Here is a 15,483-nt window from a genome sequence, read left to right as displayed (position 1 = left end):
AGCTACAGACCTGAGCTCAGTTCCCTCCATGGGTCTGACCCTTCTGGGGGCCCTTCCACCATTTCCCAGCCAAGGAGACCCTCTTCATTACAAGACCCAGTCCAGATGGCCCTCCCAACTAAAAAGCCCTCCCTGGTCCCTTGCTGTGAGTCAGTGGTTGCTTGGGAACACTTCACGCTCCCCAATCTCTGCCTCATTGCAGGTTCTGTTCTTTACAGGTCTGTCTAGAAGATGCACTCTAGCCTCCCCACCCCCAGCCCTGAGTGATGCAGGGGTGAGTGGACACCTGATTTCCTGCACGGTGGAGGAGTTTCTTGAAGAATGGGTATCCTTGGATTTGAATGCACTTTGCCTTGTGAGGTCAGGCACCCAGACCTGCCCTCTCCCATCAGGCTGTGCTAGCAGATGTCTGGGTGGCCAGCGCACTGGAAGCAGTTCTCCTCTCCAACCCAGCAGCTGTCTGATGCAAAAGACACCAAGAGCCCCTCCCACCAAGCTGTGTGCAGGGCAGAGTATGCTGCCACCCAAGCAGAGTCACTTGGCGTCCTGTGTGTACACACAGCCACCACTCAGGCACCAATTCCTGGTGTCAATTCTCCCATTTTGTCAACAGCAATCATGAGGCCTCAGGCACTGTGAGGGCCTGACAACTGGGGCCCACTGTGGACACCTCCAATGCCTGTCTGTGCTCTGCACCTCCCAACGGGCTGGCAGGAACTGTCAGATCAGCATCACATGTGAAGGGATGCCCTGCCCGACCCTGCCTGCCCCGTCCCCCTGGTGGCCCTGGAGATGTCTGAGGAGAGGTGGCGACATGGGGCCTTGGTACAGGGTTCACATCCCCTGCCCCACTGGTTATGAGGACCCATCCTAGGGGTAGTCTGTGCGCACTCAGCCCTGAGCTCAAGGCCACAGCTCAGCTCCTAGAACTTTTGCTGGGCTGGCAGGGGGAGCGGAATTCCCTGGCAAGTGAGAAGATCCAGGCGTGTGGAACGTGGGAGGAATAGAGTGAAGTAACTTCTTTGCTTTGCTCTCTACAGGCAGATGACCAGCTCAGGGTGAAGAACAGTGAGAGCCAAGGGGGGTGGCAGGGTCTCCCCAGTAGCTGACAAAGCTTTAGGCAGTGGACAAACATCAGCCCAGGATTCGACAGGAGTGGCTGAACCTCAAAGAGACTGAATGTTCCGCCAAGGCAGGCCTGAACCGCTGGCATTGGAGGTCCTCTTGGGAAAACCTGCATCCCTGACACGAGGGCCAGGGAGACCAGGAGGCAGGGTGCAGAAGACTGGGACATCCCAGATTTCTGAACTTCTGAGGCTGCAGCAGCAGCCCACCTCCTACACTCCATTAAGAGCTGGTGTCCCCCCCGCCACCCCCAAGGGAACAAACAGGACCAGAGTCCTCCCCCACATGTGCCCTCCGTCCCAGGAAGCACAGGAGCTGGCCACTCCAATCTGCGGCAGGACCCAGAGCACTACCAGCATGAGAACCAAGGAACCATGGGAATAGCTAGTCACCTACTGCCTGGCCACCAAGCAGAGCGAAGTCACTGTGCAACACAGGCCAGGCTCAACGGGCCTCGTGGTGGAGGAGACGGACGACACCCTCCACCCTCCCGTCACCACTACCCAGGAGCTGCAGCAGAGGTCACGCAGTCACTCTGAGCAGCCAGGACCCAGGGACCATGACAAGGTCTGCCACCACCCAGGAGGCCGGACCCACAGAGCAGGGCAGGTGGTTAGTAAAATGTGGCCTCCCGGAGGTTCAAGAGGTGGGCAACTGACCAAGGTACAGTCCAAAACTACACTGAGGCCAAGGGCAGCTGCCCCAGTAAACAGGTCAAGATCCCTCGTCCAGGTTCAGGCCCTGAGCCAGTTCTCAGGTCGCACTGAGGAACAGGGACAGGGTAGGCCCCTGGTGTATGGATGCTGCTGCACCACAGCAAACAGACACAGGGATGACCCCAGCCCCTTCCAAAGGGACGTCGGGCTCTGTGTCGGTGACCCCACGTGGGGTGGTGGAACCACCAGAGGGGTGGAGGTTGCTAGACAGGGTCAACTTGACACTGACGTGACAGACACGGTTAACTCTGACTCTGCGACCACTTTGGAAGGACCCATTGTGCTGGGGTTTCTGGGCACAGGGGCTCAAGCGGTAAGGGACACAGGGCCAGTCCCGAGGATTTGTCAGTCAGTCTTGAGCTGGGAGAGCCTGGAATGCAGTATCCCCAGAGCCAGGTGCAGGGCTTAGTGAGACGTCTGTCGAGGACTCCTTCAGAACCTGGGGGAACATGTGATGTGAGGAAAAGATGGTAAGGCTGAACAGAACTCCATTGACTGAACTCCATTAAGTAAAATAGAAATGCACAGAAAATGGGCAGGGGGGTGGGGTGGGTGGGATACATGCCCCACTCATGAACTGGAAAACCTTCTCACTTCTGGTGGCACCTCACGGGTGTTCTCTGCTCCTAACTCCTCACACCCTCTCTGTGCTTGGCCAAGTTGCCACGGTGGGCACATAAGTACTCAAAGGGTAGCCAGACGGGGCTCCCACCCAGAGCTCAAGAGTCCACTCATGGAAGTCCTCTCACCATGGGTATGGGATGGCAATGCACACTCCAGTCTTACCTTCCTACTCCTTGATCTCACAAACTAAACAGTTGGATCCATTCAGTGCGCTGCAGCCTGCTGTCTGGAAGCCTCTTCCAGTGCTGGGCAGTCCAGCATTTGGGTTGTGGCCAACCTGCCCAGACAGAGGACAGTGAAGAGCACATAGACCCCAGAACTCAGGAATGATGGACACGCATAAACCAGCATCTCCCACCCGTGTGTCAAACGTGATATAAAGGCCTGTGATGTGAATGTGAGTGGGGCAGTGCCAGAGGCTCACAGAAGGTCCCCCTGGGCACTGCCCCAGCCCTTTGGCATACAGCACCCTGAGTACCGGCAGCAGAGTGGCCACCCGTGTCCACAGGTCCCATGTGTGCCGTGTCCTCTCAAAGAACTGCAGCAGAACTGAGATGAAATCAGAAACACGTCCAGTTCTCAGGCTGGCCCCTCCATTTGGGTGGTATAGAGAGGGGTGCGGACAACAGGACCTGCCCTGGGAACAGAGAGGAAATAGGTCTGGCTGACCTCCCAGAGCTACATGGCTGCCCCTGGGCTTGTCCCACGTGCAGGAGTCCAAGGCCCAGGACTAAAGCCAGGCAGGGACCAAGGGACTGACACGAATGTGAAGGAGCCCTCTCTCACGGGCAGAGTGCTGGATGCCAGGGCAGCATCACCTTGGGGACTGCTCGGCCCAGGTATGAGGGGGTGGATGGTGGCCCCCAGCAGGAGGGCCTGACAGACAAGCACTGACCTGTGGGGCACTTACGGCTCCAAGAGACCAGGTGAATACTGAGTTCATTGCTAGCCTGAAAACAGAAGAGAACGAATCTACAATACAAACACCAGGGCGGGATGAGTGCCCAGACCCCGAAAAAAGTGCCCACAACTTGGCACAGAAAGGACACATGGCTCAGCAGAGAGATGAACAACATGCATTTCAGAGAAGAAAACACATCGGCCAAGGAGGACATGAGGAAAACCGAGAATCTAGGTCGAGCCTGTCCCAGGTCAGGGTCAGTGTTGCCTGTAAACGCACAGCAGGAGGAAAGTGGAACCCTCACCAAGCCTCAGAGACCCAGGTGGGGTGGGAGGCAGCACTCCCCGTGGCTCAGTCCTCACATGTGGGCATGTGAGGAGAGCTGGGGCCAGCAGCAGGGAAGGGACAGGTGTGGAGAAACGCCACGGAGCAAGGCCTCACAGCTGCCCCCATCAGCAGCCACACTTCATAGGTGTCCAGTTCACTGGGCAAGGTCTAGTTCAAAACCAGGATTCGGGAGGATCAGCAGGATCCCACCCACCATTCACAGGACCCTCCCTAACAATCTGAAACCACTACCAGGAGGTTCTGGGGTTTCTGGAGGCAGCTGGTAACCACTTTCAGGGCGAGGAGCAGGGCACCAGCATGAGGGAGGTGGATGTGGTGATCACTCAGGTACCTGCAGTGCTGAGGCCTCAAATCCAGGAGGCAGCCTCTGCCCCTCAACTCGTGGCTGGCAGGCTTCTGTGAGGAGAGAGCAGGCTGCACACTGGAAGAGAAAGCACTGCTCCAACTCAACATTCCCATGGCAGCAGTTGTGTGGGTGCCCGGCTAATGGGAACCAGGTAGACACCAACCATACCTTCCTGGGACTTGGCGACGCTCAGGGGTCCAGACTCGTGCCCAGCAGCCACCGCCTGGGAAGAAGAGGGGGGCAAAGGTGGGCAGCAGGAAGATGTAGGGCGCCCAAAAACTCCCAGATGAGAGCGGCTGACACTCGGGCAGACAGAGAAAGGAATGTTACAGTCATGCCTGGAAGGAGGACAATAGGTTGTCAGGACAAGAGGAGCCAGTAGTCAGTCAAGGGGCAGAACTGCATGAGAAAGTGTGGGGTCCCGGATGAGCTCTGCACAGAGTGTAGGACAAGCACAGCCACCCAGAGTGCTGGGTGAGGAGGAAGGAGACCTCAGACCACCGGAAGTCCCCCAGGGCACCATGGACGGGTTGAAGCTTAAACAGGAGAGGGCTCAGCTGCACTTTCAACCCGGGACTGACAAGGATAGATGTGTGTGCTCTGTGACACAGAACCGATAGTGTGTGTAACTCCAGCTGGAGGAGGAGAGACAGCAGGGGTCCAGGAGAGTGCGGGGGCGGGGGTGAGGGGTGGGGGTTAGGCTGACAGAACTGGCCCCAGGCCGTGAAGCCTGAACTCAGCTAGTAGCAGTGGGGACAGGAAGAGGATCCTTTACTCTGATCAGGCACCTGGGAGGCTGGGGCACAGCAGGGAGAGCGGCGGTCAGGAGCAGAGTCAGGGGGCTGCCCTGGGTGGGCTGAGCCCTCAGACAAGAGGAAGAGGACAGGAAACTGTTTTGAAAGCGAAGCTTCTTTTCTATGGGACATCTCAGGTCCCAGGGGCAGCAGGAAACTGAGGATTTTCCTTCGCATCTGCAAAAAGACAGACTGTTGCTCAGCACTGGGCCAGCAGCCCCAGGGTCACTTGGAGGGGAGCCAGCCTGGGCTTTCAGCCCAGAGTTGGGGAATTCCGCCCAAAGGCTGCGCCTCTTCCCGCTTCCCTGGCCCCTGGGGTCCACCCTGAAGCTCGGATGCAGTCGCTGAGGACACTGGGTCGCGGTCACTTTGACTCTCGCCGAATCTCGCGGACTGGACGCTTATGGTACGGACTCAAAAGGGCACAGTCTGGGCTCCGCCATGGAGCTGGACAAGCCCAACCTCCGTGGGCTCCCCAGGCCCACAGCTCCATTACTGTACGCCCTGCTCCGCTCTCCCGGTGGCTCCACCCCGCTCCGCTCCGCCTCGCCCCGCCCCGCCTCGTTCTCCAGAAGCGCCTCCTTCTCCAGAAGCGCCTCCGGTGAGGAGGAGCTTCAGCCCCAGACTCCTCTCCCTGCTCCTCCCATCTCCCCTCCTCTTTTCCGCCCGACCGCTCACTTCCTGGTCCTCCCTCGGGTCCCGCTCCAGGCCGCAAGTCTCGAGGCTCCTCTCGGCCTGACCTTCCAGGCACCTCAGAGCGTGGCGGCTCCTATTCTGTCTCCTAGCAGACAAGGCCAGCGAGGGAAAGCGCCTTTGTTCGTACGTGCGTGTCTACGTAACTGCGTGCTTACGTGAGTACGGAAGCCATACACACCGGAAATCAGGGGCTTCAGTGTTTGTTGGCGCGACGGGACTAAGGCCAACTGGCGCCGTCCCCTGACAGCGGTCCTGGTGGCGGACTACTGTCCTGCCTGGTGGCCGCTGCCTGGCCATCCCAAAAAAGCGCCCGCGACTCGCTCTACTTGCAGGAAGGTGGGACCTGCCTCGTGTGCAGACGGTACCTCCGGGCGGGGGTTTCCAGACTCTGGGACCAGGAGCCCCTGCCAGGGGGCCGAACCGGACCTTCCGGTCCCCTTCACGGCCACAGTCCCCGCCTGCTTTCCTTCCACGTACGTGTCCTGGCGATGCCCCGGGACTCATGCGAAGATGCCAGCAGACCTGCCCTCCAGCCTCCTGCTCCTCCCCCCGGACTGTGACCTCACACGAGCCCCCCCACCCCGCCCCCTGTGAGCTCCCCACACCGGGCCCTGACCTGAATAGCTCAGCTGCTTGTACGCGTTCCCCTCCTGGTGGGGCCCAACCAGGAGTCCATGTAGGGCGGCCGACTGACTGTGCCGGCCTCCAGATCCTTCCAGAGTGGCAGTGTTAGGGGAGGAATCATTTTCTCTTCGTAGTTGCCCCAGTCTCCTGAGCTGTAAATCACCGTCACTGCTGGGGGATGGATTTCTGTGCTGACCCTTGAGGCACTGTGGGGTCCCTGTCCCAGTCACATGACAGGCCAGCTGCTGTGATGAGCAGAACCTACCCTGAGGGAACCTGCATGTGTGTTTCTCATCAGTTGGGCCTTCCTGGATCCCTGTGGTCTGAGGCCCCTGCCAAGGAGAAGAACATAGTGTCTTGTTGTCCAACATTGCTGTCTTCTCACTGGTGATTTTTTCCCTGTTCCTCTGGTCCTTGCGCAGGTGAAGACACACAGACAAGCAGGCGGAAGAGTGTTTTCACCTCTGGCCACCAAGTGGGCACCCTTTGCATCGAGTGGTGGGAAAGCTTGAGCCCCTTCTTGCTCAGGGATTCCACCCACACAGATGAGATTCAGAGGTGCCCAGGAGGAAGGGGGTGGGTTGGCTGAGACACTGAGTGGCGGAAACTGGGCAAGCCTGGGATCCAATCACATACCCCAGTACAAGACATAGCAATGGCCATGCCCCAGGGGCCAGCCAGGCTCCCTGGTAACCAAGCCAGACCCAGTGAAGAGGGTGACCCTCTGTCACCCAGCACGTCAACAGAAGTTCAGCGGGATGATGCTGCTCAGCGCTAGCCAGTGGGTGAGGACATGGCACCCTTGCCTGTGGTTGGTGAAGTGGACACAGGGGAGCCTTTGTGAAAGACCATTTGCTAGTGTGTGTCAGCACCTCAGGTGTGTGCCCTGTTCCCTGGGCCACCTCCTGCATGACTCTTCAGTCAGTGTGTGGTCATGTTGAGTGGCTGTATTGGCAGAATGAGTTTTCCCTACCCTTCCGTCAGGAGGGAAGCATCAGTAACTTGTGGGACCCCCAACACTGGGAGGTGTAAACAGACACCATATAAGGGTGAAAACAAACGCATGAAAATAGATGTGCAGACGTGGAGGAGTGTGCCCAAGGTGCTGGGAGTGGAGAAGCCATCCCCCTTGCCTCTGCAGAGAGATTCCAGACAACTGACCCTCTGGCTTAATTTGCTGGCAGTTATGTTAGGGTCACACAGGCCGGCTGGCTCAAATACGAACCGTGTTGGTTCAGGAGGCCAGCAGCCGAGGTCGAGGTGTCAGCGGAGGTTGGCTCTTGTGAGGGCTGTAGAGAGAGTCTGTCCCATCCACCCCCTCACTTCTGGGCATTGCTGGCCATGGTGGGTGTGTCTGGCCTTGAAGATCTCCGCCTTCCTCTTCACCCCAGTTCTCCTGTGTGCCTGTCTGCCTCTAAATGTGCCCTTTGTATGGGGACAGCCATCCTGTTAGAGGAGGGTCCATCCTAATGAGCTCACTTGACCTCCATCAGCTCTGTGAAGACCTTTCCTTTGTCTGTAAGGTCCTGCCAAGGTACTTGGGATTGGGACTCCAGCACCTGAATTTGAGGGGACACAATGTGACACCTCACACCCTACAAAGTCTCTGAGGTAGGAACTGACTGGAGTGTTCCAAGGATGGAAGGATGGCCTTCATGGCTACCGGGGGTGAATCCAGGGGCAAGGAGAGCAGGCCATCAGGCTACGAACCAGATCACATGGTTCCTCATGGGCCTGGGAGAATTGTGGCTCTCCTATGCTAGGGGAAGGAAAGGCCCAGAATGCCCTGGGCTGGGTGCCTCTAGGACCTTGTCCCCATCCTCATACTACTACTACTACCACTACTACTAAGTCGCTTCAGTCGTGTCCGACTCTGTGCGACCCCACAGATGGCAGCCCACCAGGCTCCACCGTCCCTGGGATTCTCCAGGCAAGAACACTGGAGTGGGTTGCCATTGCCTTCTCCAATGCATGAAAGTGAAAAGTGAAAGGGAAGTTGCTCATAGCCATGTGGAAATGGAAGCTCCCTCGGAGGTGCTGAGACTACTGAGGTTCAGGCCCATGGCTCTGATCCTCCACCTCCACTCCCCTACAGTGAACAGGGACCCCCCGCCAGGTACAAGGAAAGAAGTGAGGTTGGAGGTACGTGTAGTCAGGTCCCCTGCAGTCATGGGCTGTGACTCTGTGCCTCGGCTCCTCCTCAGGTGTCGAACAAGGTGACAGTAACATAGCAGGTAATTTGGGGTTTGAATTCTGTGATCCCTGCATGATGCCATCCCAGGCCCTGGCAAGGACAGGAAGCATGCCATTCCCAGTAGTTTCTGCTCTCCGTTCTTTCTCTAGGCTCTGGGCAAGGGCTGGGGCATCTGATGACAGTGGAGGCAGTGATGTGGGAAGGACTGGGAGGAATGTGGCTGCCAAAGGTGTGGGGAAGATACCTGGCAGGGCTGTCTGAGCTCCAGGGCACCCTAGGCCGAGGCCAGATTGGTTAGCATGGATCTGCCCTCAGCAGCCCTGGCCTAAGATGGAGATCTCCAGAGCATGGGCAGGGATGGGGCCGGGAGCTAAGGGGTGGGGTGGTGGCTGGGGGTAGGGGAAGCTAAGCCCAAGACAGTGCCTGTCCGTGCTTTGAGAAGATTAGAGCCCAGCCACTGGGCTGTGAAACCAGGGGGCTTGCCCTCCCTCCTCGGTGCTCCCAGGGTTTCCAGTCCCTCTGTCTTGGAACTCACCACGTGCCTTTCACCATGTACCTCTCTTCCACTGCCCTGCCCTCCTTCCTGACCGCCCCACAAACTCCATATGATAGACGGGTCCTCTGGGTCACCACCGCCCTATCTGTGGACCATGTGGAGATGGATGGAAAGAGCCAGCCCTCTCTAACCCCCCAGATTCTGTGTCAGCAGGCTTGGAGGATGCTCGGGCACATGGGGCTGAGGTCCAGCCCAGGGCTGTGAGATTGCAGGCCACTGTGTCAGGCTCCTGACCTTGGTGGTTCTGTGTTTCCACAGCCACATGAGGCCCTAGGAGCCCTGGGAGATGAAGTTCGGCTGTCTGTCCTTCAGACAGCCTTATGCAGGTTTCATCTTAAACGGTGTCAAGACCCTGGAGACGCGGTGGCGGCCCGTGCTACGCGGCCACCAGCACTGTACCCTGGCAGTCCACATCGCTCGCCGGGACTGGGAAGATGCAGCTTGGCGGGAGCTGCTGGAGCAGAGGCTGGGAATGAGCCCCGCCCAGATCCAGGCCTTGCTGCGGGATGGGGACAAGTTCGGCCGCGGAGTGATTGCGGGCAAGTGACACCCTGCCCCACGCTGTCTGCATGGCCCCAATGCTGCCCTACATTGTTTTCTGTTGAACCAGCTGGTAAGCGGGGAGGGGGGAGCTGAGGTTTCTTCAGAGGAGCAGCAAGGGTCCCTTGGCTGGGAGACGATGGCCCAAGGTCCCTGACCACCAGTCTGGGCCTCAATGCCCATTTGTGCTCTGAGGCAAAGGCGGGTCCAGGTCTGTGTGTGGCACTTGTCTGTGTGTGTGTGTCCCCACGTGTGTGTCCCCAGCAGAGACCATGAGAGGCAGGAAAGCACCCAGCCTGGGTTCCCCACTGCCACTGCCTGCAGCCAGGCCTGAGCAAGTCCCCTGACTCCCCAGGGGTGAGGCCCCACAGCAATAACTCTGGTGGTGAATCGCTTCGGGACCTGATATCCACAGGTTCCTTGTCAGGGTCCTCCTGCTCTGTCCCTGTGGCCTGCAGTGGGCAGACTGAGAGCTGCCTGTGGCCTGGTGGGTTTGTGGAGCACCAGACCTCTCCCTTTCATTTCGCTCCTTCCCTCACTTGCCCTTGCCCCAAATTCCCTTTGCCAAGGTGAGCCCATCTGAAATGCTCAGCCAGAGGATTCAGTTCACTGGTTCCCTGCCGTGATACGTTTTAGTCTCTAGCAGGCGAGACTTTGAATGACCTTGTTCTCATTCTGTGTCCTGTCTTTGCACACAGGTCTCGTGGACATTGGGGACACTTTGCTGTGCCCAGAAAACCTAGATCCCGAAGAGGTGGAGGAGCTGGAGAATCAAGCCCTGTTGCCTGACCTGCGACAGAAGTACCTGACTGTGCTCACCAACCCCCGCTGGCTGCTGCAGCCCATCCCTGGAAGAGGTGGGAAGGACATCTTCCTGGTGGACATCCCCCAGCACCTGATCCCCTTTGGGCAGGAAGCCTGTCCAATCTGGGCTTTCAAAAGGTGACCAAGAGACCAGCACATGGTGACACTGTCCCGTCACCATTGCACCCTGGACATGCCTGTCTGGTTCAGTCTGAATTGGCCCCACCCTGGGGTGTTCTGCCAACTTGATGTGGGTCAGGGTGCCAGGACACCCCTCATGTGGTGTTGCTCTGGACTCAGCAAGAGTCTGCAGGAATTTGACCTTTATGATAAGATGGCATTGCCACTCGTTTTGGCCCTGCTGTGTCTGGGTGGTTGAGAGAAACGTGTTGTTGGGGAAATGCTTAGTGTTTTTCCTCTCTGTTCTGGTCCAAACTCCCCGATGTTGGAACAGTGACCAGGGGCTGATGGGGGAAGGCTGGGGACTGGGCTGTGCGTCGGCAGGTAGAGAGGCATCCAGCACGCGGAGAGGCCCACAGGCCCAGAAACAGGCCCCAAGATCGGGAGCTAGAGATGCTCAGCTGCTGATCAGAAACTTGTGGAATCGTTGGGGGACCCTTGAGCCCCTTCTGCTTCAGGGTGCAAGAATCAGGGAAAGTGACACCCCCAAGGTCAGGAGCCCGGCTGGGCCATCTGCTGAGTGGCAGGCAAGGCCAAGGGACCAGCCTGTCCTGAGCTCGGCTTGGGGGTCAGACCCTTGGCCGAGCGTGTGAAATGATGCTGCTTCAGTTGAAAAGGAACCATGGGGACCGGACTGAAGCCTGCCTGGGGTGTGGGCTTCCAACCTCATCTGGCTCACCCTGTGCCATGTGTGAATAGCATGGACAGACAGAAAGAACACAGACTAGAAGTTGTCATTCAATTTTTATTTACTGCCATGGAGTTTTGCTCTACTTTATTACAGCCAGAAATCTATTTGATTACAAGAGAGTACTTTTGAGTGTCCCTAAGAAAGGCAATGCCCAAGAATGCTCAAAAGTGAAAGTGAAGTCACTCAGCCGTGTCCGACTCTTTGCGACCCCATGGGCTGTAGCCTACCGGGCTTCTCTGTCCATGGGATTTTCCAGGCAATAGTCCTGGAGTGGATTGCCATTTCCTTCTCCAGGGGATCTTCCCAACCCAGGGATTGAACTCCAGTCTCCCTCGTTGTAGACAGACGCTTTACCATCTGAGCAAACTACTGCACAATTGCACTCATCTCACACGCTAGTGAAGTAATGCTCAAAATTCTCCAAGCCAGGCTTCAGCAATATGTGAACCATGAACTTCCAGATGTTCAAGCTGGTTTTAGAAAAGGCAGAGGAACCAGAGATTAAATTGCCAACATCTGCTGGATCATCGAAAAAGCAAGAGAGTTCCAGAAAAACATCTATTTCTGCTTTATTGACTATGCCAAAGCCTTTGACTGTGTGGATCACAATAAACTGTGGAAAATTCTCCAAGAGATGGGAATACCAGACCACCTGACCTGCCACTTGAAAAACCTATATGCAGGTCAGGAAGGAACAGTTACAACTGGACATGGAACAACAGACTGGTTCCAAATAGGAAAAGGAGTACATCAAGGCTGTAAATTTCACCTTGCTTATTTAACTTATATGCAGAGTACATCATGAGAAATCCTGGGCTGGAAGAAGCACAAGCTGGAATCAAGATTGCTGGGAGAAATATCAATAAGCTCAGATATGCAGATGACACCACCCTTATGGCAGAAAGTGAAGAGGAACTAAAAAGCCTCTTGATGAAAGTGAAAGAGGAGAGTGAAAAAGTTGGCTTAAAGCTCAACATTCAGAAAACTAAGATCATGGCATCTAGTCCCATCACTTCATGGGAAATAGATGGGGAAACAGTGTCAGACTTTATATTTTGGGGCTCCAAAATCACTGCAGATGGTGATTGCAGCCATGAAATTAAAAGACACTTACTGCTTGGAAGGAAAATTATGACCAACCTAGATAGCATATTAAAAAGCAGAGATACTACTTTGCCAACAAAGGTCCGTCTAGTCAAGGCTATGGTTTTTCCAGTGGTCATATATGGATGTGAGAGACTGTAAAGAAAGCTGAGCGCCGAAGAATTGATGCTTTTGAACTGTGGTATTGGAGAAGACTCTTGAGAGTCCCTTGGACTGCAAGGAGATCCAACCAGTCCATCCTAAAGGAGACCAGTCCTGGGTGTTCATTGGAAGGACTGATGCTGAGGTTGAAACTCCAATACTTTGGCCACCTCATGTGAAGAGTTGACTCACTGGAAAAGACCCTGATGCTCGGAGGGATTGGGGGCAGGAGGAGAAGGGGATGACAGAAGATGAGATGGCTGGATGGCATCACCGACTCGATGCACATGAGTTTGGGTGAACTCCGGGAGTTGGTGATGGACGGGGAGGCATGACGTGCTGTGACTCATGGCATCACAAAGAGTCGGACACGACTGAGCAACTGAACTGAACTAAGGGACCTAGCAGTTCAGGGATTGGGCTTGTCCTTGAAGTGCACACAGAGGACACACTTGTAATCTGAGGACTCTCCCTGCTCCTCCTCCGCCTCAGGGGCTTCATTTGGGACCATGACTGAAAGGGCCACCATCGGGATGTAGTAGCAGATCTTGTGCAAAGCCATCACCAAATCATAATCTGGGTACTCTGGGGGGCTCTCGGGCAGTTCCCCTGTTCAATCACTTCCAGAAGTAGCTGGGGACACAGACGTGGCATTGCTGGATGTGCCCTCTCCACTGGGACCACCCTGCTCGCTGTGGAGATGGTTTCTCCCAGCCCACCTGGCTACACTGCCCATAGACCAAAGGCCAGAGAACACAAATGAGCACCAGCTGGGCATTCTGCGAGCAGGTGGCATTCCCTTCTGGACTTTCTTGCCCGCCTCTTGGGTGCACTGGTTGTGGTGGAGTCGAGGAGACTGTCTGGTTGCCACCGCTAGCTTCTTTGTCTTTGTGGTCGCTGTTGCACTGGCAGTAGGCTGAGCAGTTGTTCTGGGGTCACCTTTCCTCCAGATGTTCTGCAGGAGGAGAGGCTTGTCTCTCTGAAAATTGCAGTTGGGATAGATCTGAAAGAAATGAATCACTTTAACCATCAGGTGGGAGAAGAGCCCTTCCTTGCTGCCCTCCTCCCCACCACTATCCCAGCCTTGCCTAACTGTGGAGATGTTTCTTCATTCCTGGCAGGTTATGAGGCCCTAGCATGTCACTCCCTAGAGCTCCCCCCAGGCCATCTTCACTTGAGGTGTTACTGGCCCTCCCTGACATCAAGTGGCCCCTCAAGGTTTGGGATCACCCCTGTCTAAGAGGGGTGGTGGAACACAACACATCCTGCTTTCTCCTCTTTCCTTAACCACCCTCTCACGAGAAAAATTTTTCCTGGAAAATGAAACCCATCCAGCACTCAGCTCGTCTAGCCTAGTCTTCTCGGAAGGGCTCTACGTTACCATCATCATCTTCTTCCCTGCAGAGCAGCCCAAAGGGTGGATTTTCCTGAACTCATACAGGTTCAGTTCACTGATGAAACTCTTGATGCTGTCTGTCTCGAAGATCTGGTCCATGCCTCTGCGCTGGAGGATCTCCATCCGGAAGAGATCTTCTTCGATGACCACCATGTTTTCCTCATCGTTCCAGCACGCAGAAGTGAAGGCCGCATCCTCCACGATCCTCCAGAGCTTCCTGGGAAAGGACAGCCCGAGGATGTCTTCCTCCTTGGCCATTTTTGGGTTCAGGCCCTGTGGGGGCAGATTGTCTTGGAGGCGTCGATCTTGGCTCTCAGGTTGCTCACCCTGCTTCTCCAAAACCTCCCCTCAATCTACGTTTCAATCTGGGGAGGAATCACGGGAGTCCCCTGCTGCGGGTTCCCCATCAGTTGATAGGGCCAGCTGGGCTGCCTGTGCCTCATGGGAACTCTGACTAGCCATGGAGCCAGTCTAGCTCAGGAGGATTCTGTACCCAAGCAGTGAATGCTCAGGGCAGAAGAGCCTCAGACCAGGGTCAGGGTGCCCAATAAATACTGTCTGGAGATTCTAGAATCTGGATCGTGGGACAGGCAGCCAATTAAGGGATCTGCTTCCTTAAACGATAACAGTATTTATTTTTGAGGATGAAAGTGAGGTTCAGGAAGGGGGTCAAATATGGACTTTTGCTTTTTACTCAATTGTATCATTTAATATTATAAATATTAGATAAATGTTTGTCCAAGTAAATAAAAGGATAAATATATGTGACTTACCATTCAAGAGGGCAAACAAGACACAATACCTGTAGAATGATCCTATTTAAATAAACCATATTGTATATGCATATATTTATATGTATGAGTGTTAAAGGAATAGGCAGTTCTGAAAGGATGTTCACTGAGAGGTTGAAGTGTTCTTCTTTGTGAAGGGAAGGGGACAGAGGTGAGAGTGTGACACTATTTCTTCTCTATTCTTTCCATTGTTTGAACTGTTGAAAATACAGTTAGGGAGCATGGTAGCTGTTTTTATGTGTCAACTTGGCTAGGCTATACTGCCCAGTTGCTTGGTTAAACATGTCTCTAGATGTTGTTGTGAAGTTATTTTTACATGTGATCAACATTTAAATCAGTGGACTATAAATAGAGTATTCTCCATAATCTAAGTTGGCTGCATCCATACAGTTGAAGGCTTTAAGAGAAAAAGACAGGTCCCTCAAAGAGGAAGAAATTCTGTCTCCAAACTGCCTTTGGATTCAAGTTGTAAAACTAACTCTTCCCTGTATCTTCAGCCTACCTGCTTGCACTGAACAATTCAGAGATACAGATATAGATACAGATACGGATATAGATATGTGTGTCTGTGTGTTTCAAACACATTCATTGGAGCTGAAAAGGCCTGACTGGGAATTCCAGCTTCCTCACTTCTGTGTTCTCAACCAATTAAACTTTATAGATTTCTATTTACTTATTAGTATATACAAGGGAAATAATGGAAATAATTATTTGCATTACTCTGAAAAGTGATATAGTGTTTGCCTGGTTCATTGAGCATTATCACAACTCAGCAAATGCCATTTATTGTGATTAAAAATGTTTCTTCAGTTTTCAGGGTAGTTTTTGGCAGACAAATGCTCCTACAGAGAACAACAGGAAAACCCCATTAAAACATCATGTATTCCCACCACACACACACAAAAAAAAGAT

The 15,483-nt window shown here is 54.7% G+C and overlaps 1 protein-coding gene across 4 annotated transcripts; it reads left to right on the top strand.

The window, feature by feature from the left end:
• The first annotated feature begins 5,068 nt into the window (after nucleotides 1-5,068).
• On the top strand, nucleotides 5,069-15,465 carry LOC102278203 (protein EOLA1). Of its 4 annotated transcripts, none has more exons than XM_070366352.1 (3): nucleotides 5,069-5,260; nucleotides 9,183-9,463; nucleotides 10,163-15,465. In XM_070366352.1, the coding sequence occupies exons 2-3, from the start codon at nucleotides 9,211-9,213 to the stop codon at nucleotides 10,408-10,410; spliced, it is 501 nt and encodes a 166-aa protein (XP_070222453.1). In that variant the 5' UTR covers nucleotides 5,069-5,260; nucleotides 9,183-9,210; the 3' UTR covers nucleotides 10,411-15,465. The 4 variants fall into 4 exon arrangements, with proteins under 4 accessions (XP_070222453.1, XP_070222455.1, XP_005888856.1 ...); XM_005888794.2 differs by lacking the exon at nucleotides 5,069-5,260 and adding an exon at nucleotides 5,290-5,705; XM_070366353.1 differs by lacking the exon at nucleotides 5,069-5,260 and adding an exon at nucleotides 5,712-6,023.
• The last annotated feature ends 18 nt before the right edge of the window (nucleotides 15,466-15,483 follow it).

This window comes from Bos mutus, chromosome X, assembly GCF_027580195.1.
Source record: "Bos mutus isolate GX-2022 chromosome X, NWIPB_WYAK_1.1, whole genome shotgun sequence".
In the NCBI taxonomy this organism is placed as follows: Eukaryota; Metazoa; Chordata; class Mammalia; order Artiodactyla; family Bovidae; genus Bos; species Bos mutus.
This window is presented reverse-complemented; position numbering and strand designations above follow the sequence as displayed.